Source organism: Equus quagga, chromosome 14 (assembly GCF_021613505.1).
Source record: "Equus quagga isolate Etosha38 chromosome 14, UCLA_HA_Equagga_1.0, whole genome shotgun sequence".
Taxonomy (NCBI): Eukaryota; Metazoa; Chordata; class Mammalia; order Perissodactyla; family Equidae; genus Equus; species Equus quagga.
The window spans coordinates 75,084,758-75,110,707 of NC_060280.1; the positions used below are offsets into that span (position 1 = coordinate 75,084,758).

A 25,950-nucleotide genomic window follows, 5' to 3' on the forward strand; every position below is an offset into this window, starting at 1 on the left:
TACATGCTGATCTATATCACCCTCCGGGAAGCAGAGGACTGACGTCCTGACCTGATCTGACCTGATTTCTATCCAAAGTTATAGGACCACCCAAAAACCAGACCCTGCCTACAGTGATACCATTTTAATGACTTTTTTCATGATCTTTCCTTTGTCTTGTAAAGAAACAACTCACATATCTATGCCTTATAAGTTTAGCCCTACCCTCAACCCACTGCAACTCTTACTGCCCATGGGTCCTGTCTCCATGCTACTCCATGCTATTCTCTGAATAAAGGAGCACTACTACCAGACCTTGAGAGTCCAAGAAATCTTTCTTTCGACTCCTTGACTCACAAAGCCCACATCAGCTGGAGCCCATGACCCTCCCAGCACAGCTCCCTGAGAGCTGGAGAGTGGTCAGTGATGGGGATTATTTTAGGCTGGTTACTTTTAAAAATTGCAGATGAGAAGGAGGCTCTGAGGAGTGGAATTTGCTTACCCTTTGATGAGAGACATTTGCATTTGTGAAGGAAGTCTCCATCTGTGGGGGGTATCTTCCTCTCCGCACCAGGAGGAAGGAGGGATGGCCTTATCTCTGGAAACTCTTAATGGGGAAGGCAAGGACTTAAGTTGTTTACTGTCTGGTAACCTCATGTAACTGAACCCCCCGCCCCCCAACAACATCCTCCTTTGTCTTTAGCTGAAGATAATATTTAAGGTGGTGGCTTCTGCCATTTACCTAATCCAGTTTGATTCTTATCTAAAAGTTACAGGACCACCCAATAACCAGACCCCACCTGCACTGATACCATTTTAACATCTTTTTTTACATATTCTTTCCTTTGTCTTGTAAAGAGATAACTCACATACCTATGCCTTAAATTTAGCCCTACTCTCAACCCATGTTTGCAGCAGCTCTTTACTGCCCATGGGTCCTGTCCCCATGCTATTCCACACTATTCTCTAAATAAAAGAGCACTACTGCCAGACCTTGAGAGTTCAAGAGATCTTTCTTTCAACTCTTCGGCTCGCCTATCCCACATCAGTCAGCATGATCCCCGCTTAGAGGTGGGAGCAGTTGGCTCAGTTAAGCAGCCTCCCAGGTCACTGAGCTGATTGGCAGCAACGTGGAGGCTGCTAGAACCTGCTCTCTGGGCCCACAGTCCAGTGTGGTCCTTCTTAAGGTGGGGCAAAGCTTGTGGCCCCCAGCCCTGGGAGAGCAGGACCTGAGTCTCTGTCTAGAGCAGCACAAACTTCTTTAGACGAGGCCAGACTTCGAGATGTCAGAGAGATCCAAGAGCACGCAGAGGCCAGCACGGCTTCTCTTCTATGTTCTCGAACTGCTGGGGCCTACGCCGCCTCCCGCGGCTTGAGGCTTCATAGCCTGTTCTTTCCTGGGTTGTGGGGTGGTGGCCTCAGCCCTGGACAGAGGGGGTCCTTGGAGAGGGGCTGGGGGAGAGTGATGTGGTCAATCGCAGCAGCCAGTGGGGTAAGGAGCTTCAGATCAGCCTCAGGGCCAGGGCGTTGAACTGGAGGCCAGCCAACAGGGGTGCGGAGGGGGGATGTCCCCCAAGCCAAGGTGGAGTAGAAGGAGCTGCGGCTGCACCGCAGTAACAGGCGTGGGGGTCAGGGCTCTTCTGCAGAACTCATGTGTCTATAAATAGCCAAGGGATAATAAGAACAATTTCCTGAACGAAAATGAGACCTCAGGGTAGGGTGGAGGGAGCGGGAGGTCGGTATTGTTCTTCGCCATTTCCTTTTCTTTACTTTTCCATGGTGCTAACAAGGGACATTTACACAAGCTTGACTCTTCCAGGAACCCCCCAGCTGCTCAGCTCTGGGCAGTGGGGCCTGAGGGCTGCCTGGGTGCCTGGGGAAGGGAGGCCGAGCTGAGCTCCTAATTAGGCCTGCTGACTGCTTCCCTGCCCCCGCACCCAGGGTGCTCCTCCGCCTCGAATGATGATTAATGACATATTTACTGTGTCCGGGCGTGAGCTTTTCTGGGAAATAAAAATTCTGGTTCAAGTTGTTTGTTCCACCTAATTAGAGAAAAGGGAGACGTGTTCATTAAGCAAGGGGAGCGTGGGGAAGGCAGGAGCCTAGCGCAGCTCCCGGGGGAGGCCCTGAGCACCTCCCTTGGCCCCAGCCCGAGGGGCCCCAGCTGGGGTGGCAGGTGCGGGGCTAGGATGCTCCTGGGGAGGGAGGCGAGCCCGAAGGGGAAAGAGCTGGCCTTGGCTGAGGGGGGCCTGTCTGCTTGCCAGCGCTTGGCCTGCCGTCTCACCTAGTTTTTCTCCCTTCCTCATTCCTTGCTTAACCTGTCACTTCCTTCTTCCTTATTTTTCTTCTTTGTCTTTTCTTCTCCTTCATTCCTCTCTTATAAATCTCCCTTTTCCTCATATGCAAATGAAACCTTTGGACTTTGTGGCCTTGAAGGTACTGGCCAGGTGGAACACTCTATCATTTGCTGATTCCTGTCACAGCCCCACTTCCCTTCCCCTCCCAGCTCCTCCTCTCTGTCTTCCCTTCACTGAACTTAGCTCTGGGGACACACTGGGGGCCCCAGCTCCCCCACCTCCGGCTTCAGAAACCTCCATTAGCATGCAAATCAGCTCAGGAGGGTAAGTGGATTATTAATGGCGAGTCACTCCTTTCTGGGGCCACCACCTTCTGGGCCTGGGGCAGCCCTCCCTCCAGTTTGGTCCACCAGGGCACTAGTGTGCTGCCAGATCTCAGCCTCCAAGTTGCCTAGGCCACCCCATGTGACCCTGATGGCAGCTCCTGTGGGTCCACTAGGACCCAGCCTACTGGTTTGTGCAGACGTGACCGGGGGCAGGGTGCATATGCCTTACGTGCACAGGAGTGTGTGCCCGAGCAGGAGCCTTCCTCCACCTGTGTACGTGTCCACGGGCTTCCGTCCACTAACGGCTTCCAGGGAGCTTTCCCAACTGTCCCAGGGGCTGAGTGAGGCCTGGGGCTCTTCTCTAAACCCTGCCTGTCCCTGTGCTGCTTCCTGTCTGTGCACCCAGCTCCTGCCCACCAAGGGAGAGCAGGTACTTGGCATTCAATGGGCAGTGGCCTGCGAGGCTGGGCTGGCCGTGGACGTAATGCACTCTGTTCCATTGTCCAGTGTGGGCAGCAGTGGCTGCTCCGCTCTTTCCAAAGCCCCCAGGGCCCCAGTTGAGCAGTAGAGAGCCAGGCTGAGCCCCAAGAGGTGGGAGCCCTGGTGATGCCTGTGCCAGGGACCACAGGGGAGGGAGGTTGGAGGTTCAGAGGGAATGCAGTGGGTGGGTGCCCCAACCCTGGTGCTAAATATGGGAAGTTTATTGATATGCAAACAGTTTGGAAAGGCCTTTGGAGAGGACTGATTGCCTGGCAACAAGGCCTCTTCTCTCTCCCCCCCACCACTCACCTCCCCCACCTGCTGTGTCCTTTTTTTTTTTATCGTCTCTCTGCTTCCCCTTTTTATAGCTGCCTGGGGAATCCATTAAGGCCTGTTGTCACGTGAGTTGCATAAGGGATATAAGAGAAGGTGGAGAACTGCACTGTGCGGTTCTGGAACCACCAGTCTTGTGCCCTGGGGCCAGAGGGGATGCCCTTCACAAAGGAGGCCAGAATGAGTGGTGGCTACCACACTGAATAGAGCCTTAGGCCCCTAAGATAGACAGCTGGGATGGGGAGGTGCTGGGGTGACTGGTGGGGAGCGAGTGCACAGTGGAGGGGCCCATGGAGGGGGCTGGGCCCCAGTGAGGGCCCCGAGGGGTGTTGTTCAGAGCTCCTCTTAGCATGGGCCCTAATGAGGCCGTTGGTCCTGGTGGTGGGTGGGCGTCCCCTTGGGCAGGCAGCAGCTTGAAGATGGAGGAAGCAGAGAGGTGAGGCTGGAGGGTCAGGGGCTTCAAGGTAGATATGTACATGACTGTGCATTCCACGACCAAGCAACCTCCTGTCTACGCCCCACACCAGGGTCCAGGCCTCACCCCCACCTGGCAGCTGCTGGGAAGTAGCAGATGGAGCAGGGGGCTCGCTCCCAGGAAAGACTTCTCTCTGGGCTCAGCCCATCCTCTCTTCCTTCCTCTTCACAACCTGTCCTGCCTCTCCTGGTTTGTGTATTTGCTGGCTTTCCAAGTGAATCTCCTGTGGCCTCCATGCTGGTGCCAGACCCAGAGAAGATGGCCTGAGGCTGGTGTCCAGGAACAGAGGACTTGGGGAGAGGACTTGTCACTGGCTCCCAGGTTTCTGCAGCCAGACACCCGCTGGGTGCTCCAGGCACTCAGCAAGCACGCTGGCTCCAGGCGCTCTGGTGACTGTGTTCAAGGAGAGGCACCACCAGCCTGTGCTGGCTGATTGGCCAGAGGTGCCTGCTCTTCCTGGTTCTCCTCCAGGGAAAGGGCCTGGCTGTCCTCAGTCCTACCAGCTCCTCCTTCCCCTGCTGGCCACACAGTGGAACAGCAGAAAGAATGTTCTACAAAGCTACAAAGCCAGGGCTGCTGTGTGACCTCTGGGGAGGGAGCCCTGGGGTGGGTGAGGCAGGGCTCTGGGAGGAGGGACCCAAGAATAGCAGCTAACATTTATGAAGGCCTGACTCCCCTCCACACACAGTGGTCTCAACGTATACTTCCTTTTCAGTCTCAGAGCATCCTAACAGGTGCCCATGGTTATTATCAACCTGTTTTGCAGCTGGGGAAACTGAGGCAGAGGTTAAGTTCCATAATATGTGATGGAGCTCACGTTTGCACACAGGTCTCTAGAGCCACGGGGCCTGCTCTGCTGTGACACGACATTCTCATCTAGGACACGTGGATGGCAAGGTTGACGCTGGGGCCCGTGAGGACTGAGTGAGGGACGTGCAGTGGCCCTAACAGCTGTGCTTATTGCGAGCTCACTCTGCCAGGCACTCTTCTCGGTCAGGCCTCACAATCATCCTCTGAGGCAGGTGCTGTTGCTGCTCCCGTGGTACAGACGGTGACACTCAGGCACAAGGTTAGGTAGCTTGCCTGCCATCACAGAGCTAGAAGGCAGCAGAGGCTGGATTCTAATTGAAGCTGCCCAGCTCCTGGGCCCACAGGCTTAACCACGTACCATGTGACAAAGACTGAGGGCTGCCCTGCAGGGTCTTTTCCGGACCTCAAACTCCGCTGGACTGTGTGTGCACCTGTGTGCTCTCTCCCTCTGGCTCTCTGTCCCTCTCTCTCTGTCAGCGGTTCATGGCCTGGCCCCTCCCCATGCACAGCCTGTGTGGGGCTACTCTGCCTTCAGGACACCAGCAGAGCCTCTGTTAATGGTCCTCGCAGTCCTGGGGACAGAAGGACAGCAGAGGGCAGGCTCGGAGGAGCACTGCCAGACCACCCGCCCTTCTCCAAGTCCTCCAAGTCACAGGTTTGCAGCTTGTCGGGGCTGGCAGGCAGCTGTTGTGGACTGAATTGTGTTCCCACGGAATTCGTATGGTGAAGCCCTGACCCCCAATGTGATGTATTTGGAAATGGGGCCTTTAAAGAGGTAATTAAGGTTAAATGAGGTCATAAGGGTGGGGCCCTAATCCAATGGGACTGGTGTCCTTATAAGAAGAGGAAGAGTCACCAGAGGTCACAGTCTTTCTCTCTGCACACAGGGAGGAGACAGCGAGAATGTGGCTGTCTGCAAGTCAGGAAGAGAGGTGGCACCAGACACCAACCCTGCTGACACCTTGATCTTGGACTTGTAGCCTCCAGGACTGTGAGAAATAAGTGTCTGCTGTTTAAGCCCCTGTCTGTCGTATTTGGTTATGGCAGCCCCGGCAGATTAAGACAGACTGTGTAATCCAGCCCCTTTGTTTTACAGACGAGGAAACTGAGGCCCAGGGAATGACCTTCCTGAGGTTCCACAGAGCAGGGACTAGAGGCAAGACCCGCTGCCAGGCGCCGCATTCCCTCACAGGCGGCAGGGGTGGACCGGGTGGGGGCCGAGGGTGGAACATGGCTGCCCTGCTCTGGGCTTTGACAGCAGCGTGCCAGGCTCTCTGTGGCGCCTTCCCCATGTGGACGAGGACAGCACGCTGGGGGCAAGGTGGCCCCTGGACAGGTCTAGCAGGCTGACTCCGAGCTCTCTCTAACCTGAGAGGGGGGCATTTCTTCTGTGGGAAATAAGCCTTGGCAGGGGCCAGGCTGGCCCTGGTTCAGGGAGGAACTGGACAGATGCCCAGCCTGGGAGAAATACCCTTTTCTGTCGTTTCATCCTTGTTGGGATGATACATTTAGTGGGTCATATTTTTGTATTTCGTAACACAACAGGGTGGGTCCAGCCCAGGCCATGACTGAGGGATTTCTCTCTCAATTGGCAGCTTCTTTCTGGGTAGACTTACCCCTGAGAGATAGTATTTGTCCTGGGTTCTGGTACCAGGCTCTGTGTGGGGTCAGGGATCCAGGCCTTGATTGGCAGCCCTGGGGCTGACTCCTTGGCAGGTGGTCAGCTTTGGACAGGAAGCGCACACCTTCTGAGAAGGGACAGTCCTGCCTCATATCCTCCACTGATGGTGAAAGCCTTGCTTGTCTTTCCAGGACCCAGAAAGAAAAGCCGGTGGTGGGGTGGGTGTGGGGAGCAGGCCATGTAGCTCCCCACTCTCCGAGGCCAAGGAGAGCCACTGGGAGAGGACAGCCGGGGTTCTGGAGGTCTGGACCTCCAGCGCCAGAGCCTGGGGTGCTGGCCTGCCCTCGGCCCTGATACAGCTTCTGAGCAGCTGCCTGTCTGTCTGAGGCCATCCTGAGAGGAGCAGAGGAAGGGCCAGGGCCTGGGCGTCATGAGGCCGCAGCTCCTGCCTGCTGGTCAGCTGAGAAGGGCAGTCACTTCGCTTGTCAGGCCTTGGTTTTCTGTCTGCAGATCAAAGGAGCTGGACGGGCTATCCTCCGAGGTCCCATTCATCTTTAAATGCTCTGTGGCACATACACCCTGTTTGGGAGTCTCTTCAGTCTCCTTGAGTGGAGTTTGGTGGGGGCTGTTTTAAAATGTGTCTGGGATTTTGTTTTTATTCAGGTATGGTGAGGCCAACAGAGCAGGAGATGACCGCCACTGAAAGGAGTTTGTTACACACAGTTCTGAAGAGGTGGGGCCACATGGGGCCAGAGAGGGATGCACCAGGGTCAGTCAGGAGGCAGAGGGAGGGAGGGAAAGTGTGGGTGCGAGCCTTTATCGTGGTTTTGTGGGAAACAATGAATGAAGGCAGGGTAAGCAGCTGAACAGGCTTAGATTGGATAGTTTGAATCATTTTGGCAGGCTCTGGGCTATGGGGGAGACCTCTGGTTATCCAGTACCTGGCCTTGGGTGATTTAGGGCAGAGGTTAGTGTCTGGGACTACAGGAGCCTGATGCAAGAGGGTAGTGAGGGTATGGACCTAGGATTGTTTGGTTCACATATCAAGTGTGTTCTCAGCATGGTGTTTGCTGTCTCCAGGAATTAGCCAACCCTGGGAGGGGGAAGTCCCTCCTTTTCTGCAAGGCCTCAGGATGTCAAAGCACCATAAAATATAGAAAAGAAGAAACACGACTAATGCAGGGGCCAGTCCAGGCACTTCCAGCTCGTGGTAGTTTGTGTGGATTAGAGAAAAATGCCCCTACGGGTAGGCACAGCAGGGCGCAGGGCTCGGTGAAGGATAACGGGCTGGATTTCCCTCCCTGTCCCCTGAGCCAGGCACCATGGGCAGGAAGAACCTAAACAGCCTTACCTGACAGCCCTGGAAAGGTGGCCAGACTTAGCAGATAAAAATGCAGGACAGTCAGTTAAATTTGAATTTCAGATAAACAATGAATAATGTTTTAGTATACGTATGACCCATAAGTATGCCCCACGCAATATTTGGGCCTACTTATATATACTAAAAAGTTACTTGTTGTTAATCTGAAATTCCAATTTAACTGGGCATCCTGTGTTTTATCTGGCAACCCCAGGCCACTTCTGCCCCTGTATCTCCTCCTCTGCTCCTAGGGTCCCCACCAAACCCAGCAATGACCCCAGGAAAGAGAGAGAGGGAGACAGTTACAGTGAGAGACAGAAAAGGTCAGATAAACGGAGCCGTAGCATGAGAGAGGAAGTGACAGAGAGAGAAAAAGACAGACAGAGACAGAGAGACAGAGTGAGAAGCAAAGCGACAGAGAGACATGCCCTAGAGAGAGCCAGCCCCTCCCCAGGCCGCCCCCAGGCCTCACCTTGGAGTAGGTGGCCCCGTTGATGACCTCTCCCTTCCGCAGCCAGATGATGGAGGCCGCAGGCTTGGCGTTGTCTGCGTGGCAGGTGAGGTTGAGGGGGTCTCCCGCCCGCAGGCTGATCACAGGCCCCCCCAGGATGACGGGGTCGTCGGGCGGCACTGCGGGGAGAAGAGTCGAGAGGTCAGTGAGGGCGCCTCCCCTCCCGCGGGGCTGGCAGGCTGGGCTGGGCGGATTTTATGGAGCCAATGACAAACAATAATTATCATACTTTAATAAAATGTGTAATCCCCTTGTATTATAACAATAGCAACATCAGCAATAATCCCTGACATATGCGCTGCGTGTTTATTTGCAGAGGATGTTCATGTCGCCCTCTCATCTGCTGCTCACAACGAGCCTGTGATGGGACAGGGCGGGCATCATTAGCCTCGTTTCACAGATCAGGAAGCAGAGCTCGCTCGGAAATAACAGCCATATTCCTTTCTTTTTAACTTTATATATTTACTTTTAAACAAAGCACAGTCACATGTGTTGTCTCCTTTAATCCTCACAACGATCTTGTGAGGTAAACAGTATCATTATCCTAATTGCACAGACCTGGAAACTAAGGCTCAGCCGGATTAAGTGACTTGCTCAAGGTCACACAGCAAATGAGTGGCAGAGCCAGGACTGGAAGCCAGGTCCTCTGACGCATGGAGCCACAGGTCAGCCCCTTCCCTCTCAGGGGACAGGTGGCAGGCAACTTTTCAAGGCTGGGACAAGGTTTCAGGGGGCTGTGAACCCTTCATCTCCTTAGCACTTCCTTCCTCCAGAGCGCCCCAGCCCCTCCTCCCAGAGCCAGCGAGAGTGTCTCCCGTCCTGGTTCTCACACTTCCACTACATTCACATAGCTGGTCTGAGACTCCGGGCTCTTGCTGAGAGGTGGGGAGAGCCAGGAGGAGAGGGATGTTCCCCTTGGGGAGCCTGACTCCCACAGCACCCAGTGGAGAGCCTGGTGCCTGACGGAAGCTCCATAAACATTTGCATCTCCAATGGAGTCACCCCTTTGACCCCCATGATGACCATGGGAAGCAAGATGGGCAATGACAGTGGCAGATGACCGTCGTTTGGAGAAGAGGCCCAGAGAAGTTAAGTGGCAGACCTAAGGTCACAGAGTGTATTCTGATGTTCGTGCTTGTGGACATCGAGGGTCTCAGGGCTCTGCTGTTCCCTGCCTCTCCTTCTTGGACAAACCAGAGATGGGGCAGGGCTCCCCGGAGACCACCTGAGGAATCCATAGTCTTACCCCGCCCAGGGAGGGGCTGGGTCAGTCAGTTCTGGAGGTCTGGGGAGGGCTGAGCCACATGTTTGCTCAGTCAATGGAGGAAGGGGTAATTGAGTGACAAGTTGGGGTCCTGGCGCAAAGGGCCTTCTTTGCCTCATTGCCAGAGAAGGTCCATCCTGGCACCCAGGCCCTGTGCAAGCTCCTGTGGTCGTGGGCTGGGGGAAGACAGATGCAGCAGCTCTGGACAGCTCCAGGCTAGTCCCGCCCTAGGAGCTGCACAGCCCAGGGTCGCCCCCTGCTGCCACTCTCCTGGTGTACCCTGGCGTCTCAGGAAACTCCAGGAGGCTCTGGGGCCAGGTAAGGACCCAAAGCAGTGCACCTCCAGCTGGTGGCTCTGCCCCCGCTCCCGGGCTCCAGGAGGCCTAGTTCAGAACTCCCATCCAGTGAGTGCCAACCTCCGTTTCTACTTTCTGAGGAAAAACAAACCCTCAGCCTTCCAAGATGCTCTCACCAGCTCCAGGACTCTGCCCGCTCCTGGCCCAGGGAGGGAGTTGGCCTCATCCAACCCTGCCCTGCCTGCCAGGGGGCCTGGGCTCAGGCAGATGGTGGGTGTGGGCTGGACGATAGAGACAGTCCCCACCCCACCCACCCCTTACCCCCTCATTAGTGCCAGAGGCCTCCTTGGTGTGGGTGTGGCCGGAGAGCAAAAGGGAGGCTAATGAGGGCTTTCCATAAATGGGGGTGGGCTGACAGTTGCTGATGAGGGGAATTTTGTCTGCGTGCAGTGGGCCAGGCCACTTGCTAGGCAGGCAGGGCTGAGGCCGGCGCTTCCTCCTTCTTCATCCTGTCGCTTTTTCTCCACCAGGTGCCCAGGGTGAAGGTGCTCCGGCTGAGCTTGCCCAGAGCAGGAGTGTTGGAAAGAACTGTTTGAAGCTTCAGGAATAGAATAAATGCCTGGCCATGCTTGTCCCATTAGGAAAAAGGGCCTGTCCACCCACTTTTGAAAAACTTGACCATGAAAACCCTATGAATAGCGGAGCGTTGTCTGATACAGCGCCGAAAGGTGAGAGGATGGAGCAAAAAGACCAGGCAGGGTTCTGCTCTGCAGTCCACTGGGCTGCTAGAGTTGGGATCTGCTCAGCGCCACTGACAACAGCAAATCCTTGTCTCCATGGCCTCCCCAGTGATGAGCCAAGTGGTGCCGGATTGTGGACCGTGCCTCAATCAGAGGGCAACCTGTGAAGGCAGTCCCTTCTCCTGGTTTATTTCCTCAGATGTAAAATGTGAAAGTGCAGCAGGGGGGTCTGGAAAGTTTCTCTGGCACTGACATTTGTTGGGTCTGAAACAGCGGTTCTCACCCTTGGCTGCCTACTACCACCTTCTTGGGGAGGTTCTAAAAATCCTGTTGGCTGGCCACACCCTGCCCAGCTCTGTCCCAGCCTCTGCAGGTGGACCCTGAGCACCGGGAGTTTGTAAAGCTCCCCAGAGGGTTCCAGTGTATGACCAAGTTTGAGAACCGTCTCTAGGCCTTGGCTCCGTGGCGTGACGTGCTGTGCTCGCAGTGGAGACAGAGGAGGCCTCTCCCAAAACCACACACAGTGCAGGCCAGGCCCTTCCTTCCTGCCTCTCCAGGGCTGTGTTTTGGAATATTGGATTAGAGGGAGCGCAGATGAGGGGAGGGCTGTGGGACTGTGCTGCGTGTGCCCAGGCGCACACACATGCACACACACAGACATCCACCCTCAGAATGGGTCCTGATTACATCTTCCCAAATAAGTGGTTATGGTGCCGGTTATTCATGTAGCTATGCATTATTGATTGGCCTCCGCCTCGGTGCGCACCAGATGGGGTAGCAGGGTGCGGACGGGCCGGGGTGTGTGGGGAGGGGGTGGGTGAGGAGGAAGGATGTTTGGGGGCCAGTGGGCTGAATAGAAATCAGCAGTCGCCCTTGGCAGCTGTAGTTCCAATGGAAGGGGGGCAACTCATTACCTCCACATTCAGACCGGCCCTGGGCTGGGGCAGCCGGGAGGGGAGAGAGTCTGGAGCACCGGAGCCTGGAGATGCATTATTCATCCATCCCCCTCACAGGATTGGTTATTATCCTCAACCAACATAGAGCTTGGTCTCCTAATTTTTAATCACAGGGAAGGTGGAAGCGTGAGCCTTTTGTGATTAATCCGGAGATAAAAATAGTTGACTGTTTTGCTTGTTGTGCTTGTTGTCATTCAGGAAAAATGCATTAACTGTTGAGTGACTGAAGCCTGGGAAGACCTGAGAGGCTCCCAGACAGAGCGGGTCCCCAGAGCTGGGCGCCGGCCCCAGGAAGCCACAGCCAGCCTCAGACAGGGGCTGGCATGAGTGGGAACCTGGGGTTCTGCTCATGAAAGGGACAGACGGCACGAATTATCCTCCATCGCAGGGGTGGCGGCCATGTGCAGTCTACTCTCCTGTCATCCAGGACTCAGGCAGGCGGCTGGGGGCCTGCCTCCTTGCTCTGCCCCTCCCCATCACCAGCCCTACAGACTGTCCCACATCTGGGAGGGTGATGTGGGGCACCCGTCTCTCTCCCTGTGTTGGGGGGGCCCCTGAGGACTTTCTCTGAGCCCTGCGGCCAAGCGCTAGGGGCTCGTGTGGAGAGGTGGGGCAGGGAGACACAGTCCAGTCCTGCACTGAGAGAGAAGGAAACTGAGGCCAGAGAAGACAAGTGGCTGCCCAAAGCTACCAGTGAGGGAGGATAGGAGTGGGTTTGGGAAGTGCATCCTGGCTCCACCAGGGAGGTAAAGCTTCCACCTATTTATGTAGTAAGGTTCTTTACACCAGTTTATGGAAACCAGGGATTCTGCAGCTAAACGCTGTATGGAACCACCACCCAGCTCCGTGGCTGTCTCTGAGAAGTGCTTCCCAGATCAGTAGGCCTTGGCCTTCTGGACTAGAGTATATGCTGGGGGTGATCATCTGACTTTATTTCGCACGGGACATCAGCTGGACAGAGGGCAGAGTGGAGCTGGGTCAGAGGGTTTCCGCCCCATTCCAGAGTTGCTGGTCGACTTGCTTGCTGCTTCTGTGCCCAGTGATTTACAGCGTCAGGCTCACTTGACTCCTTGGTCTTGGTTTGCCGTTGGCCACGCTCGCCTGGACAGGCTGGGAAAATCCTTTTGGTGCCAGGCCACGGGCAGCACTGTGGGGGCTTCCTCCAAAGTCCACCTGGTCACCCAAGTGGGCCCTGGCTGTGCTTCCGGGATTCCTCAGACACTCCATCAGCCAGCTGGTGGGTCTCCAACGATGGCTGACCAGGGCGCGTTGGCTGACACAGCTCAGCAGCACTGACACGGAAGGTTATACTGCCCAGGGCCAGAGGCACCAGAGAGGTGCAGAGGTCAGCTGGGCCATCTGCCTGCTCCCAGCACATGACGGAGCCCCGCGCAGATGCTGAGCTCTTTGGAGGGCGGGACTGTGTTCAACTCACGCACAGTGCATTCTCCACAAAGCTGGCGAGTGGTCTGTTTAACAACTTGAATCTGATCCTGCCGCTCCTCTGCTTCAAACCCTCCAGGGGCTCCGCATTCTACCTGGAATGTCTTTTGAACTCCTCTCCATTCCCCACAAGCACCTGCACCTTGGGCTCGGGAGGGGTCTGCCTCGGGGACCTGAGTTCCTCCGGTCCCGCCTCCCTGCCTGTGCTGCCCGCGGCCTTTCTGTGTGCCAATAAGCCAAGCTCATTCCTGGCACCGGGCCCTGAACCTCACCCTTCTCTCTTTTGGAAAGTCTTTTCTGCGTCCTTGCCTTGCTGGCTTCTTCCTGTCAATGAGGCACCGCTTAAATGTCACATCCTCAGTAAGGCCTGGCTACCCTATATAACAACCCTTCAATTCCTCTCCACTACAGCCCCTCACTTGGTTTTCTTCATCACTGAGTTCATTTATTGTCTGTCTCCCCTTACTAGAAAGAGGGTCCCTGACAACAAGAATGACGTGTCTTGGCCCTGCAGTATGGCCGTGTCTAGAGCAGCACCTGCATACAGCAGGTGCTCAGTCAGTATTTGTTGACTGGATAAATGAAAGACCCCCTGGGTGAGGGCTCTGTCATGGGCATCTGCTGCGGAGGTCAGCACTCTTTATACTGTGTGTGGGGGGGTGCGTAGAATTGGGGGTGGCGGATGAGTGAGCCTTGCGGGGGTGGGCAAAGGGGAGAAGTCTCCTTGCTTGCTGGGACAACTGTGCAGAAACTCTTCATGGTGTGACACTGGGGATGGGCTGCTTCCTGCTGGCTCTGGAGAGGGGGTGCCTGGGCTGGGGGGTTGTGGCGGCTGTTGGGGTAGCTCTCAGCTGCCTTCTCGGGGACACCCGTCCTCTTGGTGGAGGAGGGACCCCAGTCTGATTGGTTGGATCACAGGCTGGGGAGAAGGCTGCGGGCTGAGCATGGGGACAGCTCAGAGACACCTGGCTGAGCCAGGGGGTGGATGTCTGTTGCCGGCATTGTGTTTCTTTGCTTTTAGGCATCAGAGTTCTGCTGCGGCCCCAGGACTCAGGCAGGGCCAGAGAGAGGGCTGTGTTCACGGTGGGAGAGCTGACTGGAGCAGAGGGAGGACACCCAGGGGCCTCTGGGCTCATCCTAATCAGCAGCCCTCACACCTGGAATCCTCCTTCGTCCAGTGTCCCTGGGGCAGTCCTGAACAGCCGCATTCCATTCTTCCCTCCGACATTTCTCCTTCCGTTTCTCCCACTCAGCCTCTTCCATGTCCCAGTCTGTGCATATCACGGCTAAGTAAAGCCAGACACGGCCTGCCCTCTTGAAGCTGATGGGAGACCTCTGTTACTCAGAGCGTGTGCCCGGGATGCACCTGCAGCAGCCACATCACCTGGGAGCTTGTTAGAAACGCAGCCACTGGTGCTCTGCCTCAGGACCGCCGGAACCAGAATCGGCACTGAAGAAAGACCCCAGATAATTTGTATGTACATCAGTGTTTGAGGAGCACTGCTCTAGAGAGCCCCAAGGAATAATTACAAACTAATGAGTGCTTTGAGGGAAAGGCTCATTGGACAAGGAGAGCACACAGAGGGGCCCTTCGCTGGCTCCCTCGGTGACTTCTGAGTTAGGTTGGAGAAGGCACGTACTGCTCACTGGACGCGGGGTTTGAAGTTAGTGCTCTTGTTTCATGACAGATTCCTTTGCATATGGGATTTCTTTAGCCTGGAATGTGGAGTTCTCTTTCCCCTTCTTTTCCTGGCTCACTCTTACTCAGCCTTCAAGACTTAGCTAAGGGGCTGCCAGTCTATGAGGCCTTTCTGGAATCTCCCAGTTGGGCCAAGTAACTTTTGTCTATGGTCCCATAGCCGTCCGGGCATCCGTCTGTCTCAATATCTAACCCATCCTCTGGGAATGGTCTGCATGTGCTGGCCCTCCCCTAGACTGCACCCTTATCCACCCGTGAGCCTCACCACCTGGCATAGCTCCTGCCACGCTGGGGACAACACAGATTGTTTGCTCAGCCAAACCTGGCTTGAGTCCATTACTTTACGAGCTGTAGGATTGTGGGCAAGTTATATAATCTGACAACCATAGTCCTCTTATCGTGGAAGTGGGTAATAAAGAAATCTGCAGGGTTATTATGAGAATTATCTTAATGATATAACAAATGCTGAGATAGCTTTGTAAAGAGCTATACGAATATTGGTTATGCTCGATTTTTAAGAATATTTAATTTTTCTTAATTATTTAAGAATAATATTCCTGCTTTGTGAAAGGCACTGTGCCAAGGGCCTCTTGTTTTATTCTCAGTATCCTTCGAAGCAGGTACTATTAGGATCTCCATTTGACAGATTAGGAAATTGAGGCTCAGAAAGGGCCAATATTGGCTAAGCTAACACAGCAGGGAAGTGGGAGAGCTGGAATTTAAATCCAGGTTTGTTTGACCCCAGAATACGTTCCGCTGGAGTTAGAGAGCTTACGGACCTGCCCTGAAGCTGCAACAGTCCTGCAGGGCCCTTTACACCAACCCTCCGCCCTCATCCTGATCCTTTGTTCCATAAAGGGGCAGGCTCCATCTGTGCCAGGGGCGTTCAGACCTCGCACCCCCTCACCCCAACCTGATTTCAGAGCGCTCGAGGAAGCATGGACCTGGCTCGCGGTTGGTGTTTGACAGATGTCTGCTAAGCAGGTGGACAAATGATGTTTATGCTTAGATCCACTCACTGCTCGCTTTTGTGAACTGCCCTGTTTTCAGGTTCTGGGCAACGTGTAACCCGCAGCCTCACGCACATGGCTGCGCCACCCACTGGCCAAAGTGCAGAACTGCAGAATGTAAAGATGGGACTGGGGATGTGCCGGTTTTTGCGGACCTGCTTCTCAGCGCTAGCTCCGCGCTCACTCAGAAGATGAATTAATGCGCCGGGGCCCACTGTGCGCCAAGCCCTGTTCTGAGAACTGTGGATACAAAGCTCCTGCCCCAGTGGAGTTCTTATTCTAGTGGGAGAGACAGACTATACGTGAATAAATATATAATACGATGTTGCGTGTTAAGTACTAAGAAGAAAATGAGACTAGATAGATCCTAAGGTGGCCTCCAGGATCCTCTTCTGGTTTCTCCCGTCATCTGGCTGTTATTTTCTGTCTTCTTCCCACCCTTACCTGTTGGTCCTCCCTGGGGTTTGCTCTTGCCTGGCACACGTCATTCCACACACTGTCCCCGGAGAAGCTCCTGGCTTTCCTGGGGACTCAATCAACATCTGTGCTGGTAAACCCCAAACATGCATACTCCATATTTTGGGGCTTCGATCACTGAAGCCAAAAATCTGCACGTCTGGACTCCACTCTTCCTCATCTCCTGTTGCTAACCAGCCTGGTTAATTCTCTGAAATATCTTTCAAATTTGTCTCTCCCTTTCCATTCCCAACAGTTTTCCTGGCACAGGCCCTCACCATTTCTTCTTTGGATTGTAAACCTAACACCCACTCCCCATCCTCCACCCTGTCCCGGGGTGAGCTTTACAAAGTCTGGTCGTTCATCCATCCACTCAATCATTCATTCACTCCCTGTTTGCTGAACATCGAGGGTTCCTTTGTTTCAGATCTTTCAAAGGTCTCCTACTGCCATCTTGATAAAATGTCTGAAATTCTTCGCTCCTGCCGACCTCCTGAGTCTCACTTTTCATCACTTTTTAACTCAAATTCTTCTTGTGGACAAGAATCACCTGCCATTCCTGGAATAAGCCTCTCTTCCCCAATTGTCCGGTTCCCTTTGCTTGGCTAACTTGAAGGTCAGGCAGCTTGGATTCAAATCCTGGGTCCTGTATTTTCTAGCCGGTGGCCATGGGCCAGGTCCTTAGCCTCTCTTGCCTCAGTTTCCTCATTTGTAAAATAGGGAATATAGTAAAACCAGATTTGCTGCGTAGCCGCCAGGATCAAGTGAGATGCAGTGTGGGAGAACACCTTATGAATGGTCCAGTGTTGTATGATGTGGTATGTTACTGGTTCTCCAAGCAGACTGAGCTCATTCCCTGAGAGATGATGGCAGAGTGCCGGAGCTCAGAGGCCTGGTGTTCTCTCTCCTTGGGAGAATACAGGACTCTCTTCTTTTCTGCTGCCCTGGCCTCACCAGGCACCGGGTGGAGACCCTGATGTTCCCCAGGGGTGATCCTGTGCTGCCCTCCTGGCTTGGCTTCTCCACTCTCCAGTCCCCCACATGTTGTCCCCATGAGAGAGAGGCTCGTAGGCTCGTAGGCTGCACAGGCATGTGTGGGCCCAGCTCCCCATGTGGAGAGGTGAGCCGTCTTGGCTGAGATCAGTCAAACCACTCACACGATCATTACATTTGGGGTGGTTTATTATGCAGCAGGAGCTAACTGATACACTCAGTAACTACTGTCTGCATTGCTCCCGTGTGACTGCCCAAAGCTCTGGGCTCCTGCAGTCATCGCAGAACTGGGCCCACAGCATCGACTCTCTCTCCACTCCAGTCCTCCCTACCTCCGCTATGGCCAGGAGACTCTCCTGCAAGCTCAGTCTCTGCTACTCACAATGTTCATTGGCTCCCCGTTCCTCCAGGTTAAAAACAAATTCCTCAGCCTGGAGGGTGTTCCAGGTTCTCTACAGTTAGGCCTTCTCTCTCTGGTTCTTTCTCCCAGGCTTAGTTGGACTGGTCCGTTCACCATTCTGCAAGGATAGCCTGCCCTTGAGGACCATGTGCTTTGGCTTGTGGGGTTCCCTCTGCCAGGAATGTTCTTTTCCGGCATCTTAATCGGCTGGAATCCCATCCTCTCTTTAGTCAGCTGAAAGGCTACCTTCACCTTGTTAATTTCTTGCTCATTCTTTAAGACTGTCACCTCCTTCAAAAGCTCTCTCTCGGGGCTGGCTCCATGGTGGAGTGGTTAAGTTCGCGTGCTCCGCTGCGGCGGCCCAGGGTTCGGATCCTGGGTGCGGACATGGCACCGCTCATCAGGCCACGTTGAGGCAGCGTCCCACATCCTACAACTAGAAGGACCAGCAGCTAAGATATACAACTGTGTACAGGGAGGGTTTGAAGAGATAAAGCAGGGGGAAAAAAAAGCTCTCTCTCAGTCTCAGCCCCGTCCCTCCCTCGTCCAGCCTCTGCACTGCCCTAAGAGCAAGGGCCACCTCCACGAGCTCATGGGGCCCGTGGGGCCAATGCTGTTGGCCGCCCCACTAGCCATGAGCTCTTGAGGGCTGGTCCTTGCCATGTCTTCTATCTCAGTACTTGGTTCACTGTCTGGCCCATAGTGAGTGCTTAATCAATACTGTTGCCTGGTGCCTTGCCCCATCCCCCTGAGCCAGAAGCAGACCTGGCCCTGTCACCTCACACCAGGCTTGGACCTTTTACACCGGCACTCACACAGTCAGCGTGGCTCAGATTTGTGGGCCTGCTTCAGGCGGCTGACAGTTCCAGAGCAGGAGTCCTCAAGCCTCTTTGCATTTTCCCACCACTGAGTGTACGACCTTGGACGTAGCAATAAGAAAACAATAATAATAATAATACAAATAATAGCTAACATTGCTATAGGGCTTACAGTACTTCCAGAACTCTTCCAGGCCTCTAAAAACAATCATTTAATCCTCACAACAGCCCCATATGAGGTAGATACAGTTACTCTGCATGTTTTAAAGATGAGGAAATTGAGGCACAAAGAGGGTAAGTTACTTGCCCAGGGTAACACTGCTAGTAAGCAGCAGAGTTGGGATGTGTGCAGGGTTGCCAGCTTTAATGAATAAAAGTACAGGACTCCCAGTTATATTAGAATTTCAGATAAACAACAAGTAATTTTTAGTAAAAGGATGTTTATCTGAAATTCAAATTTCCCCGGGCATCCTGTATTTTATCTGGCAATCCTACATATGCGTTAATTACATATATGTAATTTAATTGATATGGGTGTCTTTCTTCCCTCTTCAGACCCTCTCTACCCCCATTAGGTAGATTTACATAAAGAAGCTTTGGGGCAGGATGCAAGTGGGGTTTTTTTAATGAACTGTCATCCCGTGTATTCTGTGGCACAGCAGCACACAGGTCGGGGGCAGAAGGTCAAGAGGAAAGAGCTGGAGGCTGCGTCTCAGCTGTGGGGCTGCCCCCGACCAGGGGACTCTGGACCAGCTGAGCTCAGAGGCCTCTCTGGGACGGGCAGCCTGACTCTAGTGACCAGCAAAGGTTCAGGACGCTGGGGAGGCCCACGGCTTCCGCGGAGCTCCCACTGTGCAGGGGACAAGAAGGGAAGCTCAGTGCCTAGCTCGGTTCCTGGCTCCTGGTTGTGTGACTGTGGGCCAATTACTTAATTCCTTGTGCTGGGTAATCTCTATGTCACAGACCTGCAGCATCTGTTTCATGGGGCTGTCATGCTGACTGGGAGCTGATACGAGTTCTTGTCTCAGAGCTCAGCACCAGAGCAGGAACTCAGTACCTGTTAGCTTTCCGTATTGTTACTGTCTGTTCAATAAGTAGCTCCACAAGGAAGCAGAAGCAGCATATTGCATGTGGAAGAGCTTGTTCCAATCTCTTGTTCTGTCACCCCTTTGTTCTGTGCTCCAGTCTCAGCCTCCCTAGATGTCACGGTTAGCGCCACAGTGACGAGGTGGAGGTCAGAGGTCAAGGACACCACCACGAGGGAGATAGGATGGGCAGGGGGCCCTCTAGGGAGGAGGAGCCAGGGTTCTGGGGTGAAGGCGAGGGAGACAAATGCTGGCAAGGACCAGATCAAACAGAGTCACTTGTTTCCCCTCAAATTAGGAAGGGTGAGCATTCTGTTTATTTCCGATTAAACCCTGGAAGAGGGTCTGAGCCATCTCATCAGCGAGGAGCTGTTTGCCAGGAGACGGATGTTTCATTAATACTGAGCAGACAAATGAATCACAGGATGTATGCAGAGCGGAGGGAGGGGAGCGCGGGGCGGGGGAGGGAGACACAGCAGGCTCCCCGCTGTGTGTGTATCCACGTGCATGTCCATGTGAGTGGGTGTGACTGTGTGTGGACAGCGGCTGTGGGAGGGCTGGAGGCAGCCCCCTTTGGTGGCCAGAGGGAGGAACCAGCAGGGAAAGGGCTGGTGAGAGCAGCTGCCAAAGGAATGGGGTGGTGGGGGGCACGTGGAGAAGCAGAGGGTGTGGGCGGCCCCTCAGGCCACGGGAAGTGGGCCATCCTGCGGAGGAAGGAGGGGCCTTGCTCCTGTCTCCAGCTCGGCTCCTGTGCAGTGGCCACAGGATGATGTGACTGCCCTTCTCAGGTGTCTTTGCAGGAACAACCAGCATTTCACAAAGCTCTCCAGCTAGTTCTGACCTTGACTCGATTTTGGGGTTCTCCTGCTCAACATGGCTGGGTCTGGGGAGAAGCCAATCACGATGGCTTGGGCTCTGATTTACTTGTTTTAACCTCACAGTAACCTTATGCTGTGGGCCCTTATTTTATAGGGGAAACTGAGGCATAGAACGGCCTATCTACTAGTCACACAACTCACAGGTGGTAGGGCCAGGACTCCAGCTCTGGCCTGTGCAAGTCCAGCGGCCCTCTCCTAACCTCAGTACACCTGCCTTTGGATGAGATCCGGCCCCGTGCTCTCTATTGCTTCAAGGTGGCATCCTGATCGCAAAAGGTTGGCGAGACTCAAGAGTGTCTGGTTGGTCCCATAAATAGAAAGCAGAACTGATATGGTTGGTTTTGCTACGGGCTCTGCAAATCAGCCTCCTTGCCCTCCTCTAGGGCTCTGTGGCTGTCGCTGGAGGGAAACGAGGCCAGTGGAAACCTTCCCTACCGACAGCTGGGGCCTCAGCAGTCTTTACAGGAATTGAGGGGTGCAGGAGAAAGGGTCACCATGTTAGCGGCTTAAAAATAAACATAAGAAATTCAGTAATTGGCTTTTAGAATGAGAGATGAGAAGCATTGCTTTCTGCATTATAAAACCTGCATTGTCCCATATCGTGGTGGCTGAAGCAGAGCAGGGAAGAGCAGAGGAGGACACAGCAGGGACGGTGAGAGAGAAGTGCAGGGGGAGAAGAGCAGAGAGAGACAGGCGGAGAGGAAAAGAGATGGAGCCAGGGAGGTGCAGGTCAGCCCTTGGGAAGAGAGGGATGTGAGGGGAGAAGACATGCCGCCCTGTACCCAGGAACCAAAAACCAAATGGCAGTGTGCCAAGAAACGAAAAAGGCAAAATGCTCTCTCTAGGTCTCTTGCCACAAAAATCCATTTCAGGGAATCCCAGAAAACCACTAACTGTACCTTTCAACTTTATGCAAATCTATCAAATCCACTCTGTGCCAGAATCCTAAGAGGAAAAAGTCAAATTCTTTTCTCATCTGAGTCTTTTTTGAAAAAGTACAAGCCTCTCAATTTGAAAAAGGGCAATGCTTTTAGAATTTGTTATAAAAAAGTGTTTCAATGCTCATCTATAGTTTAGCACTATAGATATTTTTGAAATCTCCTATCTTCCTCATTTTTCACAGAGAGAGACCACGTTTCCCCTCAGAAAGTGATGAGCATTGCATTTCATTTTATGTAGAGAGGGGACATTCTGTAGGTGAGTATTGCTGCTCTGCAGTCTTTCAGGATGCTGCAAAGGAAGACGAGGAAGGCTGTGCTTCTTTGAAACTCCAGGGCATCGCTCTGAGAAAGCAGCTCAGACCCAGCCTGGGGCAGGCTCAGTGGGCTCTGTCGCAGGTTGGGAGCCTGCAAGCCAACCCTGAGACAGAGATCTCAGGAAGCGTAGTGGGGAGAACCACCCCTGATGGGAGTGAAGGAAGCAGGGCTGGGCAGAGGGCCATCTGAACTGCGATGGCGGCGTGTGAAGGTCTCAGCAGATCCTACAGGAGCAGTGGAGCTGGGATGCCCCTTACGGTTGTCCCATTCCGGGGCAGGAGGCTGGCCTTATACCTTGTGGGGACCAGTCACTGGAAGGGGGCTTCCTCCCTTTGGTGGCAGGTGATCCTCAGAGAGAGACCCAGCAGAGAGCTGGCCACCTTGACACTCCAGCAGCTGAGGGAATGAGTCCTGTCCTTGGGTCCTGAAGGGGGAAAGGGAAATTCAGGTGGCACTTCGCTGCACCCACTGCAGGGGTGGTGCTCATAGGAGGGGCATCTCTCCCAGAGCGCCCTCTTTTTCTCATCACTATTGGGGTGGGGTGGGGGTGTTTTGGCACCAGAGTGCTCTGTACGAGAATATAGCCCCTTAGGAGAAGAATTGGGTACTTGGCAAGGAGACACTTCCCCTCCTATGTGCTCTGGGCCCTACTCACCAAGCAAGGGACTCTGGCCATCCCCACAGCGACTGTTTACTAGTGTCGGCCAGTGGCTGGGTTTGGGGCCCCCAACCCCTGCATCTCCAGCACCAGGGGAGCAGTCAGGGGCTGAGGAGGGAGCACAGCATTTGCTCTCAGAGAGACCTGGGAACCTCCTCACGAGGTGACCTTGGACAAGTTCCTAAACCTTCCTGAGCCTCAGTTTCCTCATCTTTAAAGTGGAGCTGCCAGGGGCCTCGCGTGGAGTGGGACTGACGAGAGACGGTCAGTGATGGGATGTAGCAGCACTCCACAGCCCGAGCAACGGGCGGCTGTGCTCCAAGACGAGTAGCCTTGAAGGCCCGTGCCTCCTCTCCTGGCATACGGGTCGCTCCCCTGGGTGCGGGCAGAGTGTCAAGAAAGCTCAAGTCAAATGCTAACATGCAGTGTAAGAGAAGCAATGTGGAAAGAGCCATGGTGTTGGACAGTGACAAGGCCGCGGATGACCATATGAGGTCTGCCCAGATGCCATTAGGGCAGGTAAGCTGTGACAGGCTGTGGGACTGGGTGGGGGGACCGGTCTGGGGTGGAGAAGGATGCTCCCCAGACGTTCCTAATGTTTATACTAACTTCTGCTCTACAATATCAGTGATTGCAAACCTACCTGGTGCAGCTGCTGGGCTGGGATCTCTTCCCCTGCTCGCCCCGTGGGGCAGTTACCCTCATAGCCCTGGGGGGTGGTGGGAGGGGCTGGTCCAGTGATGAGGGATCAGCGCTGGGTGTCTAAGGCCTCAGAGCTTTTCAGCAGAAGAAAGAGGAGTTTAACCTCACCTTTCTGATGTCAAGCTCAGGGCCCTTTCCACTTGATTACCCCCCAGCAGGGGCTGGGTGGGCTGGGCTGTGTGAGGGAACAGAGCACCCAGAATCACAGGGTGACCGGACCCCGCCTTTACCCCCCACCCACCAGCTGTCCCCTAGCCCTGATTCTGACACAAAGACCTCGAGCTCTGCACTCTGGGGTTTCCTTCCGGTCTGGACCCCACGTGCTCCCACTCTCTCCACACTCTGGGGCCCAGGTTGGCCCCTTCAACCCTTTGGGGAAGGCGAATCCTGAAGGGACCCTTGGGGTGCTGTCAGCCCCCAGAATGAGAACTCCGCCTCACTAGTGTGTGGCCCAGACCTCAACTGGAAGAGCCTTTTTTGTTCCAAATCTGAGAGATTATTTCTGACATTTCCTTTGGCTGCCACACTCCTGCTGGCTTTGGGGGAGGCTGGCGCTTGTCTGGGGCATGCGAGGGCAGTGCGGGCCTTCTCCATCCCCGCTCCCTCCCTACACCTACTAGGGGCAGCTACTGCGCTAGGCTCTCTCCCATTGTTCCCCTCATGTCCCACGTCCCTCGGAGGTGGGCAGGAGGGGCCGCTGTCTCCCTGGAATGCCCATCCCTCCCTTCCTTCCTCACTTGCAGACACCGTGAGACCTTCAGGCTTTGCTCAAATGCCTCCTCTGCCCTCCATTAGACCATGACGGAGCATCTGCAGGGTGGGGACCAGCCTGGTCCACTTGTGTGCCCTGGCACCCATCATGGGGCCTCACCTGTGCTGTGGGAGGCTCCCCTTTGCCGCTGCAGAGCTGGCTCAGGGGACTCGCGGGGTGGATGGAGGAGCCTGGCCAGGGTGGCTTCTGGAGGGGAGTGGCCCTTTCATGTTCCTCCTGTCTCTCCTGCCTCAGCTGAGAGCTGGCACAGAGCCAGAGCTCAACAGATGAGCGCTGAATACACGGATGGAGGGTGAGAAGAGACGCCTAGGGAAGGGGCTGGGTGGGAGGAACAAAGCCTCCAAAGGGGTCCTCTGAGAGGGGCAGGTCTGGAAAACACAATTGAACACTAAATGTCTCCAGTTTCTACTGTGTTCCCGAAGGTCCCCTTTGGCCCTGCTTGTGTTCCACGTTGGACTCACAGGCCAACTGTGGGAGATGCTGGATTTGGGGCTCGTAAGGGCAATGCTGCTTCAGAGACGGCTACGGGCATTTGAATCACTGAGCCTGGGACCAGGACAGGTGGTGTCCCTGGCTTTCCTGAGACCTGGCACAAGTCTCTGACTCTCCGTGTTCCCCACTCTCCACCTTCGACCACCCTTTCTCTGGGGCCGTCAGCCAGGCCTCACGACCCTCGGGTCCTTAACCACCTCCCTTCTGCTCACTGTCTCTCCTCCAAGGCTTCCCTTCCCTTTGATTAGCCACGGACTCACTGTGGAAAGTGTTCTGTGCATGGTGGACACTCTATAAAAAGAGACAGGACAGCACTGAGTCCCTGTGAGTGCCCTGGGATCAGCCCGAGTGAGAATATCCGGGTTCCAGCTCAGGCCTCCATCACTGTCACTGTGCAGGAGTCTGGGGGTATAAGCACGGCATATGCTGCCCCACATGAGAATGTGTGGCTCAGGAACAGCCCTCAGCTGTTCTGAGGATGGATGTGGGGAGCCGGCAGGGCTGGTTTGAGGTGAGATATATTGGATGTGTCTTACAGCCGTAGTCAGCTCCCTGTGATGGGCATTAATGTTCGTGGCCAGAGGCATGAATAATCCAAATCTGGTATATAATTGAAAATATCATTTGCATTTGACTTTGGAATGCATTGTGTGCGTGTGTGTGAGGGAGGCGAGGCAGCTTTCCTTTCTGAGTCTGTTTATTTTAGACTCCCATTAGAGGTAATTTGCATTCACTGGACGCAGCCCCGGGAGAGGCGGGCAGAGCTTTCTCTGCAGGAAGCGTTCCTCAGCCTGGGCTCCTTCAGGGGGCAGGTCCACTGAAATGGACGGTCCAGGCCTGCGTTCTACAGGTGCTCGAATTCCTGGGGGCTAAGCTTCTGCCTCAGTGACGTGCCAGTGGGCCAGGGACGCTGTGTGTGTTTGGAGTCAGACCTGGACTGAATTGGGGCCTCCCAGGTACTGGCCGTGTGGCCTTAATCAGCTCTCCACCCCCGCGTCTTCATCGGGAAACAGGAGGGAGAACACCTGCTCCGAGGGGTTAGTGGCTGACACTCTGAGGTGGCACGTGCACAGTGCCTGGAACAGGGCGCCCTCCGTGCTCATTCCCTTTCTTCTCCCTCCTCCCTCATCTCCTAAAGAATGTCCTGCCTCCTACCTCTCCCGCCACATGGTTCCATGAGGCCCAGCAAAGCCAGGAATAGTCATTGGGGTCAGACAGGAAGACCCCCCACTTTCTCCCAGAGCCCGAGCTTGGGCAGACAGGGCCACTTGCTCTTAAAGAAGCAGAGGTGCACAGGGCTGAATAATTCCAGCTCCCTGCCCAGGGAGGCAGTTTAGAGAGGAGAGCAGGTGTCCCCTTGGAGAAGGGCGGGGTTCTGTCTGGACTTTGTGTCCATCCAATGGTGGAAAGGGGCCCCCAGCGGAGAGAAGGGAGGGCCTCAGATAATCCTGCAGCTGGAGTCCCAATGGTGGGACCCCATCTCAGGGCCACCACTTTCCAGCTCTGTGAACTCGGGCGAGTTTCTCTTCTCCGAGTCTCAGTGTCCACATCTGCAGAGTGGGCATTATGGTAAGAGCTGTCAGAGGGTCATGAAGGCCCCATGTGAACACAGCTCTGCCTGGATGCCAGAATCACCTGTGAGGGCCGAGGTTGGGGCACGCTGGTTCCGGGGGAAGGTGGGGTGGGGGGGTGCTTTCCCACGTCTCCCATCGCTCTAAGGTGGGAAAGACGCACCCTCTCTTCCCGCAGGGCTGGTTGAGAGCCAATTCAAGGCCACATGACTCTGCTAAAGGCCACCCCAGGGTCCCCTGCTCTGCCCTGGGCCCAGCTGACAGGCTCC

At 54.7% G+C, this 25,950-nt stretch overlaps 1 protein-coding gene across 1 annotated transcript in view; it reads right to left on the reverse strand.

The window, feature by feature from the left end:
- KIRREL3 (kirre like nephrin family adhesion molecule 3) overlaps positions 1–25,950 on the reverse strand; it is a 528,138-nt gene that overhangs the window by 34,727 nt on the left and 467,461 nt on the right. Inside the window, exon 5 of the mRNA XM_046684618.1 lies at positions 8,154–8,311. Coding sequence (XP_046540574.1) covers positions 8,154–8,311 — 158 coding nt within the window. The remainder of the gene's footprint in view (positions 1–8,153; positions 8,312–25,950) is intronic.